The 25403-nt window shown below is 31.9% G+C and overlaps 1 protein-coding gene across 3 annotated transcripts in view; it reads left to right on the forward strand.

The window, feature by feature from the left end:
• The window catches only part of LOC132941022 (G-protein coupled receptor moody), a 175596-nt gene extending 151500 nt beyond the window's left edge, over positions 1–24096 (forward strand). For all 3 annotated transcript variants that reach the window (XM_061008868.1, XM_061008869.1, XM_061008870.1), the window contains 3 exons: positions 7765–8003; positions 8897–9488; positions 10055–24096. In XM_061008868.1, coding sequence (XP_060864851.1) covers positions 7765–8003; positions 8897–9488; positions 10055–10414 — 1191 coding nt within the window. In that variant the 3' untranslated portion in view covers positions 10415–24096. The remainder of the gene's footprint in view (positions 1–7764; positions 8004–8896; positions 9489–10054) is intronic.
• Positions 24097–25403: the final 1307 nt, after the last annotated feature.

Genomic DNA, 25403 nt, shown 5'->3' on the forward strand with positions numbered 1-25403 from the left:
CGAAAAAAAAACTCATATACCTACGTATTAAAATAATGTGTACATTTGTATGAAATTTAAAAACATGTAGGTTATTTGAAAATGTTAAAACAGTCCACAATAATAATAATCAAAATTGAATTGTTATATCAATAATAATATAATATACTATTTGGTAATAGGTACTTACCTTCTACCTACATCATAGGCGTGTTCAGACTTTGGTGGCCGAGGGGGAACAACAAATTTTTAAATTGTAAGACCTATTTTTTTTTAGACATGAAAAAAATTTCATTTTTTAATTATGATTAAAAAGTATAACCATTGTCAAAACAATAAAAATACTTTTTTCCCATCCATTATACAAGGTAAACAACATACAAATTGTAACACTATTAACTAATCAGTATTAAATATTTTGGGTTTCTGACAAAATTTAAATTATCTTAACAAGCCGTAAAATATCTAAAAACATTTTTAAAATGATAATCGGTAATTGGATATTTTTAACTTATAAAATGATGAACATAATATTATATGATAATAAAATCACTAATTAATAAATGCGTATACAATTAATCAAAATCTATAGGTCCTGCGGGGTACACATCGCACGACTTTTTTTTTTATCCTAGCATGATTTTGTTGGAGGGGGGCAGTGCCCACCTGGACCCTTCCGTAAACACGCCTATGACCTATATATTTTTTTCCTAGTTTCAGCAGTCGAGTATTTTTATGACATATTTTAAAAACAATAATTCTGGAAAAAAAGAATTATTATTGATTTTTAGATTAAATTATGATTATTTTTATTTTATCAAATCGTGTACTTGGCCTTTTAATAGTGGTCACTTTAGTACTTTACCCTTATTCCTGTTTTTAACTACTGTAATTCTATAAAACATAACTGTTCCAGTAGTATTTGTGTGTGTGTGTATTATTTTATGAACAGACGTAAAAAAAGATACTGTAGCACCGATAAAATAAAATGGCTGTCAAATAACTATAATACACACAATGACATTACTACTCTTATCAGACATTCAAATAAATCCATTTGAATGATGAGATTGAAAAACTTTAGAATATGTCTTTATTCTGCAACTAAATTTTATTTAACGATGCTTAAAGGTAACTTTACGAAACTGATATTAATTTTGATTTTAAATTGTCCTATGTTTAGTATATTGCTTAAATTATTGCATTATTTAAGGACTCGAGAGTTTTAACTATCACTACGTGTCGATGTAATCTAAAGTACGTACACACGTAAATAGCTTTTTAGTAATAGCTGGCAGTAAACAAATAACGTAAAATGTAAAACTTTTTAGTGCCATTTATACATTTTTTTTACTCAAAGTGCTTTATAATTACCAGCAATATTTATTTTTTGTCTAAGTATTAATTTTATTTTACTTGTACTTGGTGATGCATAATTTATCCAGGCCCTAAAATTAATAATGTATTCCAACGACCATATTCTTAAGAAAACATGGTCGTACTAAAAATGATATCATAACCTTAAATAATTTGAATATTATTTAAAGGACATTCACCACTAGCCTTATATTTTTAGAGAATCGGTAATTTAACTTTTGTATCGTATTATTTCTGGGTATCATTTCGTATATTAATTGACATTTTTAATTTCTACTTAACTGTTGACTCAATCAAATTGTATTCATTTATTATATACAATATTATTTTACCAAATGATTTAAATTTGAAATATTTTTTTTTTTTAAACATTTTTAATTTATTAAAAATACAAAAATAATTTTTTCTGAAAATAAAAGTATAGTTATACGTTAAACAAATACAATACCATAACATGAATAAAAATATTGCTTACCATAGTATATGTATTAGCCAGATGTCTATATGTATAAAAATAAATGTTTGTCCGTCTGACCTTTATGCATTCCTAAACCGTTCATCTAATTGCGATACAATTTGGTACAGATATAGATTAGATCACGGGGAAGAAGTTAGGCTACATTTGGTCGTGACCAAAGGTAAATAAAAGGTCCAACCCGGGGAGGTTCTCAAACAGGGATTTTGAGATTTACGATGGACATTTTTGTTTATAAATGGTTGCTATTGGTTTTAGTAATAATAATAATTATTATTATTAATGCGATAAGCCTGTGTATTTTAGTACAGGCTACAGAGTGCTCGACAGAGTGTCCCGAGTTCGAACCACGGTTTCAGTCGACCAATTTTTTTCATTGTTTTTACACTGTTTTTAGATTCTGAGCAAAGCGATGAATGTATTGATTTTACAATGATGTGTGTTTTTTTTTTGTGTCTGTCATCACCTTTTAGAACAGTAAAAGTGCTTGGATTTCTTCAACAGTAACTTTTCTGATAAGAAATTGAATCTAGTTGGTACTTTCGGGGGTCAAAAGTAAAAATTTCTCAGTAGTTTTCAAACGCGACATGAAACACAAAAGAAAAATTAAGGGAAAACGGGAAATTTTACACAAAATCTGTTTTCTAGAAAATCGATTTTGGTTTTTGGTGTAACTCTAAAAAAAATGACCGTAGGTACATGAAATTTTGACTCAATGTTTATATTAGCATTTTCTATATTATTATTTTGAGCTGTTTACGGACATTTACAGTAACTATTTTTTTTAGTTTTTTTTTCTACAAATATCGATAAAATTTTATTTGTTGGGTAAAAAAACTTCAACATTTAGTACAAAGCTCCTACTATATTGTTACAATGACATTTGAAAAATATTAAAAATCCTTAGTCACTGTTTTTATTTATAAGCATTTAAAGTTCAAATATTAACAGAATACGAAAAAATCACGAAAATTAGCAAATTATTTTGAGTTGAGAATTCAAAAAATTTTTCTTTTTCAATCTAAGATTTGAAAATGTAATACAATATCATCCATAAGTTTGTCTACCTTTATTAAAAAAAAAATGTCTACAATAAAGTCAAATTAAATTTTTATGAGCGTTTGAAATTCATATTTTTACAACATTTGATATTCACATGTAACAATTTTCTTATTTTGTTGTAATTGAAAAACGTTTGACTGTAGATACTTGAAAATTTCACTGAATGTTTTTATTAGTATTTTCTACACACGATAAAATTTTGAAAATAATTTGACTCTTTTTGAGCTGTTTACGGACATTGTCAGTTCTCAATTTTTTTAGTTTTTTTTCTATAAATATCAATAAAATTTTATTTGTTGGGTAGAAAAGCGTGAAAATTTTATGCAAGGCTTCTGATATATTGTTACAATAACAGTTGAAAAATATTGAAAATACATTGGCACAATTTTTTTTTATAAGCATTTAAAGTTTAAATTTTGACAAAATTTATCAAATTTAAAATGTAATAATTATTTTGTAGTTAAAAATTTATAAAATGTTCAACTTTTGTAGCTAAGGATTGAAATTTTAAAACAAGGTTCCACGTAATTAAGTAAATATATAAATTACTTTATTCACAATAATATCATCAAGTATACTTAGTAATATCATAGGCTGACTGACCGTTTTCGTTCAGAATCTTTTTTCTTATACAATGATATTATATCATTGAATTCAAATTTAACACCATCCATTACAGTGACTCACTTGTACCTACTGTACAGCAGAGTGACATCCACTTACCCACCTTTTTTTTTCTTTTTCTTTATCTATACATACGAACGTTTGGTTTTTTTTATTCATCGGATTTTAGTATTAATCGTTAGGTTTGGTTAGGTTAGGATAGGATTTTGTATTAATTGATTGTATGTGGATTGATAGGTTTAATTAAGTAAAAACGACAAACTTGGTATAACTGTGATACTTTAGAGTTTAGAATATAAACTTACGTACGCACCACACAGGTCCGCGATCATCAGTAGATACATTGCCTAGATGATAATATACTGCTCGCATTATCACAAGCGAACCTCACGAACAACACCAGATGCCTATAAATTAAAATATAAAATCATTTACACTTAAAAAAAACATTGCTTCCACAGCGTGTTCCACCCAAAAGCAGTTGAAAAATGACAATTTTTTTCCGGGCGACGCCGGGTAGGTTAGGTTAGGTACCTAATTCAACTAGTAATATAATATATGTAATAAAAACAAATACTAAAAATAAAATTAAACTAGTGGTAAGAGGTTAAATATATCTACAAGCTACATATTACCTTATAAATAAATTTAGTTTAAATTTTCTAAAAATCAGTCAGCAGTACAAAAGATTAATCGAAATTGATATTACTTAGAATAAAATTCGGAAGTATTATCTGTTTCTTATTTCAAATAATAATATTGTAACCTAGATACCCAAAAATAATACAACCCTGTTTTTTTAAAAAAATAAATTCTATACTATGCAATATGCATATAACTTTTACATAATAGAAATACAAATGTAATGTTTTGAATACAATATATAGTTTACATGGAATTTATTTTATTGTATTCCATTATTTATGTCATGTCTATAATAATGTAACGCATATAAAAAATAAAAATAATAATAATTTCCAATTGCCATTATACCATTGCGAGTTTATACAGTTTATTTGTAATTACAAATTAGTAATATCGTTACAGAATATAATATTAGGTAGAAGAATAACGATACAAATTATTATGTTTTAGAAGGTAGAACAATGTATTTATATAAAACAAACTTTTATAATAAAAACGTTTTCCACGAAAGGTATTGTACTTAACTTTTAAGCTGTCTCGTCACACCTTAATAGTTATTACAGTTATAATTTGTTTTTAATGAATCTTTCGTGGGCATTCAGTGGTTTTGTATTTTATCATCTTTTACTATGATCCTGAGATCTATATAACCTTTGTTTTATACAGCCTGTCAACAGTTACGTCGTTTGTAATAACCTTTACTATATTATGGGCCCACCGAGTGTCATTTATTAAATAAATTGATATTAATAAACTTAAGCTTTCTACTGGGTTCAGCAATTAATGAGTTTGCATTGTGCGTCGGCATCAGACGTTATAGCTGCACACGATTATTCCCTGGTGGTGGCAAAGACAAGTCGATTCAAGTAAGATAATAGGTTTATTACACAAAACCTAGATACCGACGTTTACCAAATCACTCATTATCGCAGGAAAAAAAACGGTAGACAGTACAAATGTGCAATATGTATGACTAACTGAGATACCTATTGATTACTTATACTTACCAAAATAATTCTATTTGAGTTAACTGTTAACCATTAGTAAAATTATCTTATTTCAGATTATAAATTATAATATAATATTATGTAAAGTACATTGCGGCGTAAAAACAGAGCTTATAATAATTATTATCAATCGCATTTGTTATTATTTTTTTTTTTTAATTGTTTGCACATCACGATATACCTAAATTAAATTAGGGTAGGTATATGATATACGTGGCACAATTAATCGCTTTAATGTTCATAGCTTTTTAATAATCCAAAATGTTATTTTATCATCATGAATGTTGTATCATCCGATTATAGTATCACGTACTGCAAGCCTAAATAAATTCGCGTGACTGCGGGAGTAGACACTCTGTCGTGTCATAAATCCTATTATTCCGTGATGCAAGCGCAACAATGAAAATGTAAAATGTCAATAATTGTGAGCCGAAAAATAAAAATAAAACCTTACGTGTAAAACACTCGTCCGAGTGAGGTGAATCACCGCGACAATGTCCATTGTCCAGCGCATGTTATTTGTACACACAATCCACAATCAGACTATTCAAACCCGTAAACTGCATCCGGACAAATGCATCATTGATAGTATAATACATGCATATTATGCTTTTTTTTTTCATTATTTATGTTTCTTCTCCGTACGCGTTCCCATTATGCGTGACAATGTTAAAAGGTTGAACTCTTTTGTGAATAGGTTTTCCGCGGTTTCTTCTCGAGAAAATTTAAACTAAAACATTCTATTGTCAATGCATTACTATTCACTACATAATATATAGTATATTTTAAAGAAGAATCCAAACATCTTTGAAACAAAGATAAATGAGCGTTCGTTTAGGGTGTGAACCGATGCTCGGTCCGCCCTGATCCACTGAAATTGTATAAGATAAATTGAGATAAAAAAAAATAATAATTCCAATTGTCTAAAGAGAAGTTCCGCCGGGACCTATAATAATACCTATAATAATATCTGACGAATGGAGATTATACCACAGTCTAAAAGGTATTGACTAGCTATATTAATTTAACCATCAATATATACAGGACATTGTCTAAATCCTGTAATGTGGCTAATATTCAAACAATTTAATGTTTATGGTCAACACTAAAACACTAGATCTTAATAAAAATGCATGGAACCAATGAAAATTTATTACCACGCCGTTCAAATGAAATTACCACTGATCAATAAAAAAACTACATTTTCAGTAGTTTTTTTTAATTTTAAAAAAATGTCTAAAGATAATTGTACTCTTATTAGAGAATATGTCATCAGATTTGATAAAAGTAATAATACAATATTTTATTCGTATATTAGTATATTGTATCAACTTTTATGATCTATTAAATTCAAACATTCTAAGATGAATATCATCACAATACAGTTAAAAGTAATTTTATCGTTTTAAAGAGGATTCCAAGTTCTTCATTGCCAAAGGAAAAAACGAAAAAATGTACTACATTTTCATAAGTTCAGAACTTCGAATATCAAATATAAATTGTATTTTGGAAAGAAAAATACTATATAAAAATTCAAACATACAAATACATAATATTTGTTTATTTATCAAAAAATAATGGTACTATTATTTGTCTGTCACTGCCTCGTCAAGTCACATTTTATAGACGACTGAACCGGAATGTATAAGTTTAATAAAGTCACGTGCCATTTTTATCAAATCAAAATTAACTTTTGTAAGCTATACATTTTTTCTGAAAAACTTACTTCAGCTCAATTTTTCACGTCACTTGTGTTTATTATTTAATCTCGATAAAATGAGATTGATATAAATTGTATTATTAACAAAATTACAAATTTGGTACCGATATTGATCAGTTGTGTGATTCAATCGGTGAAGTATAATATATTTTATAGATTTACTTCACATTTTCTAAACCAAATTTCCAATAAAAAAAAAGTCACACTGAAGATGCATATACATATAGTATGTGTTCTGTCGAATAAACAGTCACAAAATCCATTGTGTTATTTTTTTCGGGAAAAAAAATATGAAAAGTAATTCTTGTGTGAGTAATTCGCATTTGCGTCCAACTGCATGCTCTCAACTTTATAATATTGGGATAGGACGTGTATATGATATATAGTTTATTGAAGATTTCTTTATCCCCCATCTCATTTAATGGATACTTTTTTTCATTTTATGTCATTTAACGTGTCAGCCAAAAACGATAATTCAATTTTTCGGACGTCATCTCTACTAGTTGCTTATCTCTCGCAGACCCCTCCGCTTGTTTGTTGCCAGATACGTTCTGGTAACCACATTATACTTACAATCGATTGGTTTTCATGTTATTCTTTTTCTAATTATTTAATCTGTCATTACTCATTATATACATCATAAAATCGTTCTTACGAAACCATATTTTATAATTGAAAATATTATGTCATATTCTATAAATATATAGTAATAATTAATTAATTCAAATTATTAATTTAATTGTAGATACCTATATGATAATATAATGTAAACTACATCTGTTATATGTATTCTGTGTCCAAACATTTTAACGTCCGTAAATTTTAAGATTTTTGTTGTCAATTAACTAACACAACTGAATGATTGTATGTTTCAGGTGCGTAACGCAACAGCAGTATTCATCATCAACCTCAGCGTGTCAGATTTGAGTTTTTGTTGCTTCAACTTACCACTGGCTGCCTCTACGTTCTGGTATAGATCGTGGATACACGGCCAATTGCTTTGCCGCCTCTTCCCGTTAGTCAGATACGGTTTGTTAGCCGTGTCCCTATTTACCATACTGGCTATAACCATCAATCGATACATCATGATTGGACATCCGTCGCTTTACCCAAAGTAAATGAATATTACTATTTTGTATAATGACTATTTATTTTTTTAAATCAATCTTATTACGGTTTTTTCCATTTCATATTTCAAACGACCTTTCCAAAAACAATAGTAATTACTACCTACTAAAAGTTTTAAAAAAAAAAAACAAATATAATATAGTACTTATATGGACATAATTTTGTCTAATTATCCCTATTTTAGTTATATTAGTAACAGAGATTGATTTAAATCTCATAAATTATTTAACTTATCATTTATTAATTTATTATAAACAATAAACTGTATATTATATTTGTAATTTAATTGTATATTAAACTTTGAACAGCTAAATCAATTTATTAAATTAAATTACACATTTTTCATTTTTTCATTTTATTTAGTGGGATGAATTAACTTAAAAATATTATTGTTATCAGGATTTGTCTTTAATTTAAGAAGATGCACTGAAAATTACTTGTCACTTGTTTGATAGAAAGTTTCATGAATATATTGGAAATTTTTTTGACTTAAGCTGTCATCGTCATGAACACTTTTTAGTTTAAAAAAAATAGTATAATACATAAAATGTAAAATATTTTTTAAGCTCAGAGTTGTTCGAGGAACCGGGTGCAGTATGACTGTCATACGATATTAATTTTATATTTTGTGAATTTAATTCAAAATAATAATTTTAATATACAAATAACAACATTACATATATATATATATGACATTTTGACACAAAAAAGTATATTAGACAGCTGATGCCATCATAATTTTACTGTTATTTTCTATATTTGCAATTCATATAAAAGTTTTCAAGACGAAAATTATTGTTTGCTTTCCAAACCCATTATTCTAAATCGTTTTGTAACTTGCAAATATGGATACTTATTGTGCATTTTATTGGTTTACAGGTTGTATAAGAAATTCTATTTGGGCGTTATGGTGACGGTGACTTGGGTCGGTGGTTTTGGGTTACTGATTCCCACATGGCTTGGAAAATGGGGCCAATTCGGTTTAGATGTGACCGTTGGCTCGTGCTCCATACTTCCAGACTCTGTTGGTCGGTCGCCAAAGGAAATCCTGTTCATGGGCGCATTCGTGGTGCCTTGCTTGTCTATTGTCGTGTGTTACGCTCGGATTTTCTATATCGTCCGAAAAACAGCCCTCAAGTCACGGGCTACGGTGACAACTAACCCACGTCACACGATGAATACCAAGCCGTCGGACGCTACACCCTATTACACTCTCAAGACCCGCTTCAAGGTTCCCGAGATATCAACAGACTCGGCCATCGGATCCAGTACAGCTACCGGCACGTGCTCCACTACCGATTCGAAGGAACAAAACTTCCTTTCCCCACATGACATTATCGCCGACCCTAGTTCGTCCGGACTCGAAGAGAGTTATTCACCGATATCTTTCTCTGATCGCAGGAGTTCCAGACGACGCGACCGTTCACCATCGTCCGCCCTCAACGCCACCATCACTCAAGTCGTATCAGCGGTAGGTCTATTGGATACAATTGCATACATTTGGTAATAGCATTGATTATAAATACTAGTATTTATAATCAATGGTAATAACTAATAGCCATAACTTCTATAGCTCTACTAATAACTACACGAATGAAAAAATAGATTTTTTCATAAGATAACAGAATTATTAATATCCTGCTTTATTTTAACACCATAAAAAATATAATGAACTGTATCTAGTAGAAATAAATATAAAACTATAAGTTATATGCATGAAAAATAAACTATATGACGTTATTATCAGTTATCTTATTTTGTATTAAATTACTAATCATTAATATTGTAACGAAATATAGTTACAAACTAGATTTATTTTGATATTACCAATCATATGATTTTAATTTAATATATTCAATGAAAATCAATTAACAATAGTTGCGATTATTCTTTTTTGAAAATATAATAATTAATGACCTACTTTCTTAATATGACCCGTTGATTAAATTGTATAGCTTTAAGATTTATTACAATCATTAGCCAACATAATTGTCTGCAAATATCTTTAAACGTTAATGTAACAATATTGTTGGACAGGTATTTCAGACAAAAGAGGACTCCTCTCCGAGGACACGCAAACAGAGCACCATTGGCGTTGACAGGATGTCGTCGAAAGACAAGAAGCTGCTAAAAATGATCCTTGTAATATTTGCATCATTTGTCACATGCTACTTGCCGATCACCATTAGCAAAACATCACACGAACTGGACGACTTGCACGTGCTAAACATAACCGCATATGTCCTAATATATTTGACCACGTGCATCAATCCAATCATTTACGTAGTCATGAGCTCCGAGTACCGTCAAGCATACAAGAACCTGTTGATGTGCAAAAGTTCGCTGGAACAACAACAGACCCACAGAGGAGTGACTAAAAAACTGTCCGGTCCATAAGCATAAGTTTACAGTTAGATTAAATTAAGAATATTTATAAGATGTAAAGCGTACATGGTAAGATTATTAATTTAGAGATTAATCCTAATAACTATATACCATTTTTATGTTTATAACAATTACGTTCGTTGGTATATTATTAGTACCCATCGTGTCGATCAATATTATCACTGCCTCGATAATTTTGTTTCTACAATAAAACAATTACTAGACAATTATAGGATATAAACGTACGTTTTGTGGTATCGAAAGTGTAGCTCCAGAGTTACGCTTCAATAAAGATAAAACAAACCAAACGTATTTTTACTAACAGTCACATTTCGCCTTATGCGTAAAACTATAAAGTGAATACTTACAATAAAATACGTTAAAAGAGTAACGTAATCGTACACATACGAACGCATTATTTCACAAGAAACTGGCTCTTAGAAAGTTACACATTTTGTAAAATATATCCGACACCCGTGTACAAGTATAAACTTAGGTGATATTCATTCAGCGTTAATCGGTCAATATCTATAAATGTTAAGATAATCGTATAACTTATATTTACACTATTTTTTATTAGTCACAAAATCATCCTTCATCCCGCTTCTAATGCGTACCTAAGCGTGTGTACCATCATCTTGTGGATTTAAAATGATAACTCGTCATTTTTATACTATACTTATAATATTAATGTACAGCCGTACAAGTAATTAAAAGAACGAATATAACGTCGTCATATAATATTCCTTATTGAAACTAAATAATTTGAGCTATTGACTGATTTACATTAAAATTATCGCTCTATATATAATATAATCTAATATGTGTCTATGAAAACCGTGTTAGTAGTCAAAATTCAAACTTCTTATACTACGATTAATCAAAACTTTATAAATACATAATTCGATAAACGTACGTTACTTGTAATTACCATAAATTAAGTTCCATTATTAGACGAATTAATTAGATCGGTGTTTCAGTAGTTACATTTTCTTGTAAATTAACTCGTAAATATATTTTGACATAAATAAATTATCCCGATTCATATGTATAATCAAATCTAACTTGTAGAAGTGCTTTTCGCTACTTAATAGTTAATGGGAATCAATTTATAGTTATAAGATATATTGTACCTAGAACGACAAATCATCAGGATTAGACCATTTCGAAATTGATCAATATTTTATGGAATTGTAACTTGTTAAGGAGAAGTCCGCATTATTGAAGCATTAAATAAGCGTCGAAAATTGTCCTGTGAGCAGTGGTGGCATAGGTTAGGTTTGTAGGTACGCCGATTGTCGTCATTCGATAGCACCGATGATCCTATATGACGTACATACATGATATATACCTATTTGATGTATCCACAACTTGTCGACGAGCGTTAAATTAATTAAAATCTAATTTCGAAACTAAAACTCGGTCGATCGACCCTTTTCTTTCTGTACAGTACAACGCGTACATTACCGTCTACACGAGCAGATAATGAATGTATATGGCGATAATATGACAAACATATTATCAAAATGACTAACAAAAAAACACTGGTCAGACGGTCATCGACTCCAACGCGTGTGCGACAAACGTAATAATGTAATTGATGTTCTGTGTTGTACTATCGTCTCGTACGCGTTTTTTCACGTCTAAATCCCTATAGTAAGTACGTACTTCTTCTGCAGTATACTGTTCGTATGACGGTGACATATCGTCTCACATCGCATTGCCACGCACCGCATTATACTAATATTGATGAGGACAATAATTATTATTATTATAATATTGCCGTTTGTCTTTTCTATATCATCACTGTCCCGGACTACTACCGAACCCCTCGGATAAAGATACGACCGTCGAGTGACACACTCGTCGCCACCTACCTACCAGCTATGCTACCGCCCATGTTTAATATTATATTATTGTGCCAGAGCCGATCGGCGATCATGAGTTTGAAATATCCGTTCCGTCTGTGTACGTTAATCCGACTCGAGTTCACGGGTGGTATTTTTTTTTCCCGGAGCTTTTTGCGGGCTCTCCGGATCGAACCGACCGATTGACCGCTATAGTTGTGTTATATCGTATATCGAAATAATAATATTATCATACCACAACGATAATACGCGCACATATAGGCGTGTCGTTGCAGAGATTTGCACGTAGATTAAACGGTTCCAGTACGGTGTATAATATTATATACGTTATGTAATTTAGTGTAGGCGCTTTTCTCGTTTTGTATTGTTCGGTTTTTTTTTTTTTATGTTTAAATGCACGAGTATTATTTTTCCGCTTGCACGAATGCCGCAACGTTACATAGCATAATCCCCGTGATTTATATAATATACCCACTGCTGCAGTGTGTGCAAAGAAACAAAACGCTACGCGTGTTTATTATTATTACCGACATTATTACCCTATGGGTTGTACCTTATAATAATGTCATACTTAGGATAACGTTTTATCGTCGAGGTGCTTGATATGTACATATATTATATATTGTGTATAGTATAGGTATATAAACTATAGATTGGTGGGTGTGCGTTATGCCTATATGTATATGGGTGCGCGTAATACACGAGACTGTATATGTGACTAAAGTAGACTGAGTATATATTACTAGTTATCGCGTGTTTAAGACTATGGTTATAAAAATAAATAAGTATAAATGCTCAAGTGTGAAATTGTGTGTGTGTGTGTGTGTGTGTGTGTGTGTGTGTGTGTGTGTGTGTGTGTGTGTGTGTGTGTGTGTGTGTGTGTGCGTGTTCACCTGTATGTTGTTGTTGTATTTTTGTGCGTCTGTGATTAATAAACGTAATAATATTATTCGTTGTATAATATTACAAATGATTAATAGAATAACGTTTTGGAACACCTGTGGAGCTGGAAGTGAACAAAAATTACTGCCGCCGCGCAAAGTACGTCCACGTGACGCCTCCGTCGGCCACCGCTTCTAAACGCGCTCGTCCCGTGATAAAACCTCCCTGTTTTGCAAGTCATCTGGTTCGATTGCACACGATTCAATTGGCTGTGGCCTGTGGATCCGTGTCCCAACACAAGACAATACACACAAAGCCTCCGGAAATCATGTACAAGTATATTATATTACTGCAATTCAGTGGTGGTGTGAAATTTTTTTCCTATGAAGCAATAAGTGCCTTAAATAAATACCCACGCAATAATTTTCACACATTTTAAAAGTCGTATGTGACTATGCGAGTATGAATAATCAAAAACTAGTCTAGCCATCTGGGTGTTAGAGACTGGAGTCATTGCGGGATACCCACCCCCACTTTTTCATAAGGCAGCTGCCTCATAAAGTAGCCATTTACGCCACCACTACTGTAATTATAATAGGCTGGAGATAGACTTTGTGGGAGTTCTGATGAAACAGCCACATCGACTTTTACACACGATCAGACAAATTTTGTCATTTTCCTGTAGGAATATATTTTTAGAAATACAGTCGAACGTGGTTAACTAGAACTTATTTAACTCGAAATCTCTAATTTTTCCCCAGTCCCTAGAATTTCCTATAATTGTATTATATCCTTGGATAACTCAAATTCTTGAATAACTCGAACTTTCTGACCGATTCTTCATCTTCGAATTAACCACGTTCGACTGTAACATACATTATACGTTTTTCCAATTCGTGTAGAACTTACGTATATAATATTATAATGGTAGTATTTTCCAAGTAAGAGTTTATAATATTACTAGCTGATCCCGTGCACTTTGTTACCCGTTAAATGTACAAACTGTATATGACTCGATCTTTGTTCAATGCCTTATTTAATATTCGGTGTATGATGTTCTAGATTCATCTTAACTTTTCTGTTGCCCGGATTAAAAATTCTTATCCGCAGCCGTATATTATCAGGTAGGCAATCTACCTGCGGTAGATCGCGGACCCCGTGCTGTTTGTACGTAAGTGTATGATTTAACTCTAAAGTATCAAAGTTATACAATTTTGTCGTTTTTACTTAATTCCACCTACGGTGAATTAACCACCGATACATATTATAATATCAAAACACAGCGTACAAAATAATTAAATGCATTGAATGAATACACTGATTTCATGGCAACCAATAATTATTATTATAATAGCTTTAAAACCCATGGCAACCATTTATAAACAAACATTTCTGCCATAAATCTCTAAATCCCCGTTTGAGCACATCCCCTGGTTGGTCCTAGGGGGATGATCCGAAGGCGTCAACCAAACGCATACAAAAAAATTCATTCAAATCGGTCCGGCCGTTCTCGAGTTTTAGCGAGACTAACGAACAGCAATTCATTTTTTATATAAAAAAGATATCATTTAATTTTTTTTTTTTTTTTGTAGGAACTCGCTTATGGATAGTACCTTTTACCGGCTACAGTGGTTCGTTTGGAAACTTACATTCGCCCTATTGACCTATCGGAGCCATAAGCTAATGGCTACCCCTTAAATTCGCTACCGTAACACGATTGGCCGTGATTTTTCTCATCTTCACGACCATACACAGACGCCGTTTAATCATCCTCATCCTCTTCATTATTAATTCCTACTCGGTAGCAATAACGCCGCAAATGCTCCTTTTTGTGTGTACGTCAAATCATTATCGTTATAGGTATTGTCATAGATATATGCACGCAGCAACGAAACAGTATTATTTCAGCTGTTTGTCAACGTCGAGTGTAGGTATACAATATTAAGCAGTTACGCGTGAAATCCTCCGTCAAGGCGAGATTATCAACATTTGTAACGTTTGTACGAGGGAGTAGATTATATATATATAGGTGCTTAAGTATAGGTAGATATAGGGGATTACGCGAGGTTCGCATTATTAGAACCGAAACGGATTTGACCGAGGGCAAAGATAACATACACCTTTTGTACATGATATCATAATATTATAAATCGTCTCGGGCCGCGGCGCATTGTGGTTCGTAAAAACCGACGATTTCCGCCTCGTATAGGTATAATGCCGCTCCGACAATAACACCGCTGCCGCCGAGTCGGAAACGCCGTTTTCGGACACAAACAACGACCCGTTTATTTATTTATTCTTTTTCTTTTTTTCTTCTCAATCACTTCCGGTCCGAACCGCGTTTTCCTATCTCCCGCGTATAACATAATATACCGCCTTATCCGTTTCCGTCGGCGCGGTATAATGAAAATAGATTTCCGCTGCACGAAATCCCGCGAACCACAATATACGCAGACGCGCGTGTGACGGACACATTTCAGACCTACGCCGATTGTGCGCCGACACACCACTCTGCGGTTTGAATTGAAAACAAAAACTAACAAATACACTCACCCCGCACCTTTGAGTATTCGAATCGCGTCCGAAAATGGGGTCGACATCAAAGGCCCAGTGACTCTGGCCTGTAATTTCGCACGACTGAAGATTCGCGTTTTTATTCGTATATAATACGACTCTGCGTTATCGCGGCGACGCGGAATACCGTCACGATATTTTTGCATATATATATATATATTTTTATATATATATGCGATATACGTCACATATTATTCATGAAAACGAAAAACAGTATATTTTTTTTGAAAAGAATAAAATTACTTTCCTTTTTCGACAAATGTTTTTCCGAATAAATTATTTTCGAATTCACCATCGGTTCAGCGACGAAATAAAACTGTTAAATTTGTAACTGCGTGTGTCTATTTGCTTGTATACTCAGGCGATAAAATATGTGTTTGGCAGAAATTTATTTATTTTACGACGCAAAAATTATTACGAAACGTACAAAAAATAATGCAATACCTTCCGTTTTCACGACCAATTATGCTCGCCATAGTCACAACTCGCAACCAACGAAATTAAACATTGCCGCCATCATACCTCTACGCGGCTTTCGTACAGATATTTATGATTAATACTCGGCGAGGTTTCACTGGAATTCGCGTGCGCTATATTATGTCTTTCACGATCCGTGGTCTTCTCCTCTCTCTCTCACTCACTAACCCACTCTCTTTCATTCTGTCTGTATTATATTGTCCGTCATCTCTCACTTCGAAACAATAATCGTCGTTCCCGGCGCGCAAGCACTGAATGGCACCCTCGAATAATCACATCAATCATTTCCGACAGAGCTAATAACAGTCACCACACTCGTTTTCGAAAGAATCGTCTACCAAATACCAACTCATATATTATCATATATATATATAGGATGATTCACCAAGCATTCTCGTCCCCTTTTAATCACCCAATAAAGAATTTATTTAAATTCTTCTGGTTTTTGGAAGTTTTACCATAATACCAGTATATACCATAATATTATCAAACGTTTGGATATTTTATATCATTTAAGAAGTGTCATGTACTCATGTGGCGATACAAATATGATGTTGAGAAATAGGTAATGGCTATAATTTACAAACCTTCATAGTTCCCATATAAACATATAGGCTATAATCATCGACTATATTACCCTTAGTACATTAAGTTTAATAACTCAAAAACTTCTAATTAAAATTAAAATGTATATACATTGACATTTTCAAATAAAAATCATCTATTTAACAATTGTCAGTAAAAATTCGTTTCAGTCATTTGAAAAAAGTTAGGACACAGAACACTCACATACAAATCTAAAGTACCTAAAAATATGGTCTTTGATAGTATATAGAATCATGAAAATATGGTCTTTGAGTGTATAGGTAAAATTCCAAAAATCAGATTTAGAATAAACGTATAACTATTAGCTAAGTGTAAAAATCGGGACAAACACTGATCATGATTGATGAATCATCTTGTATAGTATTATTAATTATTGTTATCGTGCACAATGGATGTAATTTTGTGTTTATATTCTATCGACCAAAACAGTGCCATGTTTACATTAACGTGGTAAATACCAGAATTACTAAAAACCGCAATTTCGTCGATAGGTACGATTGGCTGAATTGGGACCACGCCGGTAAGTTCGTCGATCATGGATTTTCAAGTAAAATATATAAATGCTGTCGGGGGTTACTATATGTAAATAAGTAACGTCCGCGATTCCGATGCTGAAAAGTCGAACGGTATCAAATAAAACCGATGTGCGGTCACTGGTCAAGACCCGATATTTGTTGCGGGTACCTACCGACGAAAAGCGCGCATATATTATGTCTGTCACGCAGCGGTATATTTTCCGCTACGATCCATGGAAATGGTTCACCCAGGCCTCCGGGAGGAAATTAAATGTTTCAACTTTCTCGTCGTCTGGCGGGACTTAAAAAATATATATATATAATTTCATATTTTTTTTAACCAAGAGTGGCGTTTTTCTCATAATCTTCTCATAATCCTAATCTTCTCCCTCTCTCTCTCTCTCTCTCTCAATTATGGTGGTCGTACGCGCATAATAAGTGGACGAAAAATGGGTCGAACTGATGGCTCTGATCTTCTAGAAACACGAAATCCCCCCTGAAGACCGGAGGCGGTGGCCCGTCGTGCATGCGTATATATTACGTATACTTACTATCATAATAATAATTATTATTATTACACGGCTTTGGCGCTCGGCGGCGGAAGCGGCGAAATCGCGTCGAGACCGTTTTGTTCTGCGAAATTAAATTCGGCGTTTCCGTACGGGCCAGGAGTGCGCTTGTGTGTGTCGGTGGGCGCGCGCGCGTTCGCGTATTTGGCCGACAGCGAAAACTTTTAAATTAGTCGATTCGCCGAGACTGCGCTTCCGGTTAAAAGCTCTTGCCAGAGATCTCCCCTCACGCACTCACTACAAACACACAGAGTATATAGCGCGTTTTAATGTACGTGAAAAGAATTCAATGTCTGCCTCTGTGTGTGTGTGTGTGTGTGTGTGTGTGTGTGTGTGTGTGTGTGTGTGTGTGTGTGTGTGTACGTGTGTGTGTGTGTACGTGTGCGTGCGTGTGTGTGTGCGGGCGCGCGTGTTTGTCTGAATGAGTGTATTTTTTTCCAGCTTCTTTATTTTTTTATTTTCGCAAAGAAATTTTTATATTATTATGTGCACTGTCGACAAAACGGCTTTAGCTTGTTCTATATTATATATAAAAATAATATTAATCTATAAATATATATACTTACGCGTTATTAAATATTTCGTTGCGTTTTCATTTATTTATTTTTTTTTTTTTTGTCGCAATATTACGAAAAAAATGTACATGTTGTATGCACAGCGTTTAATGATTTTAGCTTTTTTCATTTAGCGCTCGTCTGTGTTGAATTTGGTTTTTTTTTTATTTTTGAAACGGTTCAAACGTCCTAGCGTTGAACGCGATTTTCGATCGTATGTCGCGTCTTATCACGAGATGGTGCTATGTTGATAGTATTATATTGTTATTGGTAACGTAATGTAGATCGTCCGCGCGACTACGTTTGCTAAGTCTGAATGGGAATTTAATGCGCTTAAGTTTTGACAGTATTTTAATTAAGTTGTTTTAAAACGTAAATTCCATTGCACTTTGTGTGTATTTGTGTGTGTGTATATATATATATATATATTAAGTATATATTTGCTATTATAATTATTATTATTCATTATTTAAGCTTTTTGGAGGTTATTTTATTTTGGTATTTTATACGGAACGCTTGCCGCAGTATGATTCCGTTTTAAAATAGCAAATTGCATATCATTTTAGAAAAAATATAACGGCCAATGAATATCTACATTGAGTATTGACCCAGTGTGATTATTATGATATACATATATTCTATGCGTTAACCTATATATTATATTTATGGATATAGGTATATAATATTTCGGAACTAAACTGACCCAGGAAACATGTAAACATGGAAAATTATTTTGGAACATACACATATATTGATATCGAATATTATTAAGTAGAACAGTTATTATTTATTGAATATAGGTAATGGTTTGATTATATCATTGACATTTACATAAAAACAATTTGGACGATTTTTCAAAGTAATATACATTTGTAACGGGATGCACAGTTTTATATATTGTAATATATACTAATATTATGTATTAATGTATTATGTTTAGGTCGAAATAACTTTTCTACTATTTTCTACGTTTCTAACCTAAATAATATACTTTAATCAAAAATTGTACTTGTGTAGCACCTAGCGTATTATTTAAGAAAACGAAACGATTTGTTAACATACACAACTGTGTAGTCCAATATTATACTAATTCAATTATGATTTTTTCTCGAAAGAAATCGGTTTTATCAAACATTTTTGTTTTTTAATATTGTAATAGGATTTTTAATGTACATTGTAAATTTTATATACATGCATAATTCAATATTATATTAAACACTACTTATATATATACATAATTTTGCTACAATACGTTGAAACTCTGTAAAAATAATAAATTATTATATATAAATATATTGGCGGGTAAATGATATTATTATTATTATTATTATTATTAATATTTTAAATTTAGTGGAACATCTCACGTATTTTTTTTCCTATGTACGAAAACGTTTTTATTTTTTATCACGAAGTATAGTAGACATAATAGGTTTATGTGGATAGCTATGGATGCGTAAACGTAGTAATACTTATTCGATGGAATTTGAGAAAAGTCTAACGATTTATCTCGTACACCGGGACACATTACATTATATAATAATATATTCGAATTTCGATCCTCTCACGTCATAAAATAAAATATTCAAGCTAAAACTCAATTTTTTACTTTGCATATGAATTCACATTTGTTTTCTAATACCTTTTGAAAGACGTGTGCGCAACTAGGGGTGCCAAATAAAATAGTTTATTAAGAATATTGTATTTTTATGTAATCTATTAATCTAGACTATAATATGGTCAACTAACAACAATGTATGATAGTTCGAATTATGATTACACAGCTGTCTGAAGAACATTTGAAACATCAAACGAAAAATGGACCTCCCTAGAAAAAAGTTGTTTGTGCACAGAGACACGTGAGTTTCATATGGTATTGTGTTCGTAAAACGTCATTACAATACGTATTATATATTGTGTATGGTGGTTTTTTTATAAATTATGAAAGTGAATTAATTTAAAAAACTAAATTCTTTCACGTTAACTCCTTGCTCAGTTTTAGGTACTATAATTTTCAAAAAATGTCGGTGATTTTTTTTTGTAATTTTGTTTTTAACAGTATACAATTGTTTAGAAATACAGCTCGGGGGGTGTGGTCGCCTAGGGCCCCCCTGAAGCCGCCCCTGCGTATGATCTATACGAAATCTTTACGTTCGACGGAACACACTTTAGGAACCGCTGCCGTTTACGATCTCGTGTATTTTTCAATATTCTAAGCCGAAATAGACGACAATAATTAAAATACCTACCTCACGTAATAATCCACAGCAGGCGTAAAAGACTTCGGTCGTAGGTATTACAATATAATATTATATGCGGACATGTCTCTGCTCGTACAAAAGCTCCGTTATCTATATTGGAGTTTTGCAGCTATGGGTTTTATAATAGTTTTGTAGGTTTAAGTTTAACTACAACAGGTATATTATATAGTGTCCGCTTTGATGCGCGTATATTTAAATTCCTATTTCGCATTTTCATAATATTTCGATTTAATTTTTAGTTCAAAGGGCGATTTTTTTTTTGCACGTGTACACCTGATGCGTTTACCTGTTATTCGTGTATGGTGTATAAATGTATAATTAAGTTTAACGCACGTAGATGTGGTCATAATAGTGTTTTCTGAAAAAAAAAAATTAATAATTTTAACTTTATAGTTTATTTAAACGCGCAATATTATTATAACACGGGCAATCGGTGTTTTAAATTTAAATATTCCCATGTAAAAACCAATTTTGTTGTACTCTCAATAAACTTATGTGGGCTTAATAATTTGTTTGGTTCGGTGAACGCGAAAAAAAAACGATGTAATATTATAATTATGTAAATAATATTAAAGTATAACATCAAGTGTTCCGATCTGAGCTTAAAGTTTTTGTTTGATTAAAAATGAAATTTTGTACAATGTAAATTTTTCATCAGATTTTTTTTTGTTCTTTAATTATCACTGTACCGTAATAAAAATACGAGACAAACACTCTACATAATAAATATTATTACTACATTTCCATAGTCCATTATAATATTATTATAGTTATTATAATAATTATAAAATTTTAACCACAAGTTAGTTTGATTTACGCAATAATTTATACAGATTATAAATTTGGTGAAGTCGCTAATTACTTTATATCGCGTAAATAGGTTTTCAATTTCAGACGTTATTACGGGAATTTATAGACGTCGAGCATAGTATGCAAATGTACTTTACATAATATTATTAATTACTGAAACGTGTATAATGTAATAATGTATTATGTATATTATTATATAATAAATAGGTAGGTATATTATGTGTGTAGGTTTATCAAAAGAAATCGTTTCGTCCCTCAATTATAGGCTATAGCAACCATATTTTTTTAAGGCGATAAACGCGCAAACAATAAGAAAAAAAAGCATAAAATATAATATTTTTTTCGGCATCGACTTCTACACGTCTCGGAGAGACGTGTATGCAGTCGGTTATAGACTGAGGTATCATACAAGGTTTGAATCGGACTCGTCTGCGATATAAAAATATAAACTATTGTCTATAATGTAACAATGTGTATAGGTATATATAATTATAATATGCGATATGTATATAATAACGAGTTTCTACGTGGATATTATCATGTACGGTACCTACCTATGATAGTGACTGTATATATTATAAACTGTACATTATATACTTACCTAATTCAATATTTGTATAACCGTTTTTAATACGTATAATATCATAATGTGTAATGTGTTTAGGTATATTATACAAGTTTATGAGTTGTAGTGTTATTAATATACATTAAACGTACACTATACAATATATATATATATATTATGGCAGTGTATCTAAAGGGCAGCGGACAGGGAAAAAAGATACAGGACAATGGCGCGTTGTCCGCAATTACATCGGTTCGTCCACACGTCCCGCCGCCAAAAGACCTTTTTCCGGAGAAGTAAAAGAGAAGCAATCCCCTGACCAGTGGGAAAAAAGAGAGTAGAAAATCGTTTCGGTAAAAAAAAAAAATAAATGTAGGTAGGTATACTCTGCACGGTCCGACTAGTCACGGTATTTATGGTTCTAGATTAAGTCCAAGTACGTGTAGGTGTGTGTGTGTGTGAGTGTGAGTCTGTCTTGTTTTTGTCCAATACATTTTTACACGTGCGTGTAAAACCACCCGAAATCATATAATGGCTGTGTGGCGAAGGTCGACTCGACGACAAATTCGCTTGCTCCCGCGCGTGTGTTCTCAAGTTTCACCATGGTATACCGATTACTGGTACATATTATACCGGTATACTTTTTCATAGGTACCTATGGGTAACCTATTTCGAGTGTCTCGTACCACATCACCACCACAAGCTGCGAAACTTTGATATTTTTCACGAAATTCTGAAAACTAAAAACCGTGATTGGCAGTTTAGATTGAAATCGAATAAATAAAGGTCATCCGGCCGCGGGTGAAAATCGATTTGCCGAGTTATTTTCGTCTATGCTGCGGCGGTGACACGACTGCTATATATCCTATATTATATTACTCGGTAAACAAAATTAATAATAAATTGTTTTTTATTTTATCCGCAAAAATAATATAAAGTCGTCGTTATGCGCAGCTCTGACGTCAAAACGCCATCGGCGTCCGGCGACAATCAATTAACGCCACCGACTCGTCTGCACACAACAGGTCGCGCGGAGTTTCGTAAACGTTCGCAGAAAAAAAAAAGGTCGGCCAAAAGCTTGTTGTTGAATACAATATATTATAATGCTCGAACAATGCCCGTCAACCGGCGAAAGGTCTGTTTAAAAAAAAAAACAGCCTGATTTCGCCTCCTATCGAAGCGATTTTCTTTTCTGCACCGTATAAAACCCCGAGAAACTCGTTAGACCCGACGACGGTGTCCGCGCGCGGCTCAGATACCTTTTATACATAAATAAATGGGTGTAAAACGTATATAGTGTACGACGTGTGTGTATATATATATATATTTATTTTTTTTCTTTATCGCAAAGACCCACGTCAATCGAACGCATCCGCGAAGATAATATAACAACGGGCGGGGTAGTCGTCTGAGAATGAGTGGAAGTCGTAAGGGGGTGTAGGTATGATGATGGGTGATCGTCGTAGAAGGATAGGTCGTCGAAGAAAGATGGGTATATAGTCGTCGGTGAACGAGTAGACTGAGTAGAGGTGTAGAGTGAATGCCCACACTCGTGCCCGTCAATATTCGCCTGTCCGGAAACCCGTACATCAGCACCACCGCGACCCGCGTTCGTGACCAGTGTCTGTATACATTGTAGATACATTTCGTACCTATATTTGACCTATCTCATCCAGATAATTTTTGGAAAATCATCTATTATCTTATAAAAAATATGTAAAATAAATACTGTCGTCGTTTAAAATTATCCAAGTCTATGTTTTTTTTTTTTTTTTTTAATAATTTCTCAATAACCTACCTATGTATAGTTAACATGATATATTTTGTATGTTTTTATAAGGTAAAATCATATTATCATATATTTACTGTTGTGTGGTTTTTGATGACGTAACTACCTTATATGGTATAATATATGATATTTTCGTAATATTGTAAAAATTATGTAACACAATATACAATATAAATGTAAACTAAAAATAACTAATTTATTTCAATGTATTAATAAAATTTTGTATAATCAGCTACAGTTGTTTTATATTATATTATTACCAGTGAGTTATAATTTTAATTACCCATATTATCCAAAAATTATTCCAACTATAGATACGTAATTTTACTTCAAAATATCTATTATATCAGATTGTCTTATCTAAATAACTATTTAATTATCCAGGCACTTCAGCAAAAGGGTGTTATCATCCCCGGCAATTTTGGGGTTTTTTATGGTTGTAAATTATTACAAATAATAGTTAAGTCATGAGTCAGAATAGATTTAATTCCGTAATTTTTATTTTTATTATACCTATGATACTCTTTAAGCAATATTATAACCCTATTATATGAAAAATGTATTGTAAGTTTTGTTGAAACTATTGGCGTATATCATATTTGTAGAAAAAAAAATATTTATTACTTTCAATACATGGTTTTCAAAAAATAAAAACCCCCAAGAAACTTTTTTTGCCTACGTGGCTCTACGTCCCTGCCTATGCCTATTACACGACCTGGCAATGACCAAGCCACGTCCTAGCTATATAATAGTTCACCACAAGACATCGTATATTGATATTAATGTATTATCACGACCAGTGGCGTAATTAGGAATTTGTCCTGGGGGGGATATACATTTTTTTTATACACAAAATATTACATTTTCAAGTACATTGGTGAGTATATAATATAATGAAGGACTGTAGCCCATAAGCGCAAAATATGACCCAAACGCAATCCAAAAGCGCAAAAATAAATATCCCATAAACGCAAAGAAAATTACCTTTTTAATAACCCATAAGCGCAAATTAATTTTATAAAAAAAATTGTATTTTATTAAAATCATATAGTTATTAATACTATGCTATTCATGATTATAAAATGAATTTTAAAAATTTTAATTACATATTAGTAGTAAATATTAATTAGTATAAAAACACCCACAATCAAGATAATCAATTTAATTATAAAACATAATTAAGAATTTACATAAGAAAAAAAAAATTTTATTTAATTAGTATAATATTATAAATAGTGCCTTAATATTCAATTTTAAATTTGATGTCCACAGTTTTTAAGTAATCCAATCTTGAAATTTTTTTTCTATGTATAAGTTCCGTGCTTTTATATTGGAGTTGACTTTAGAGCTGCGTTTTGTAGTTTTTCGTCCATTTGATTGCATTTTTAAGTAAACTTCACTGTTGTTGTATTTTTGAATATATTACAAAAATACTATGTTGTATACCTATTTAATTTAATTTATTAATTAATAATTTTAAAATAAAACCTATAGTGTGACAAGTACAATATTATATCGGGTAGTACAATTTATT

This window comes from Metopolophium dirhodum, chromosome 3 (genome assembly GCF_019925205.1).
Source record: "Metopolophium dirhodum isolate CAU chromosome 3, ASM1992520v1, whole genome shotgun sequence".
NCBI classification, from domain to species: domain Eukaryota; kingdom Metazoa; phylum Arthropoda; class Insecta; order Hemiptera; family Aphididae; genus Metopolophium; species Metopolophium dirhodum.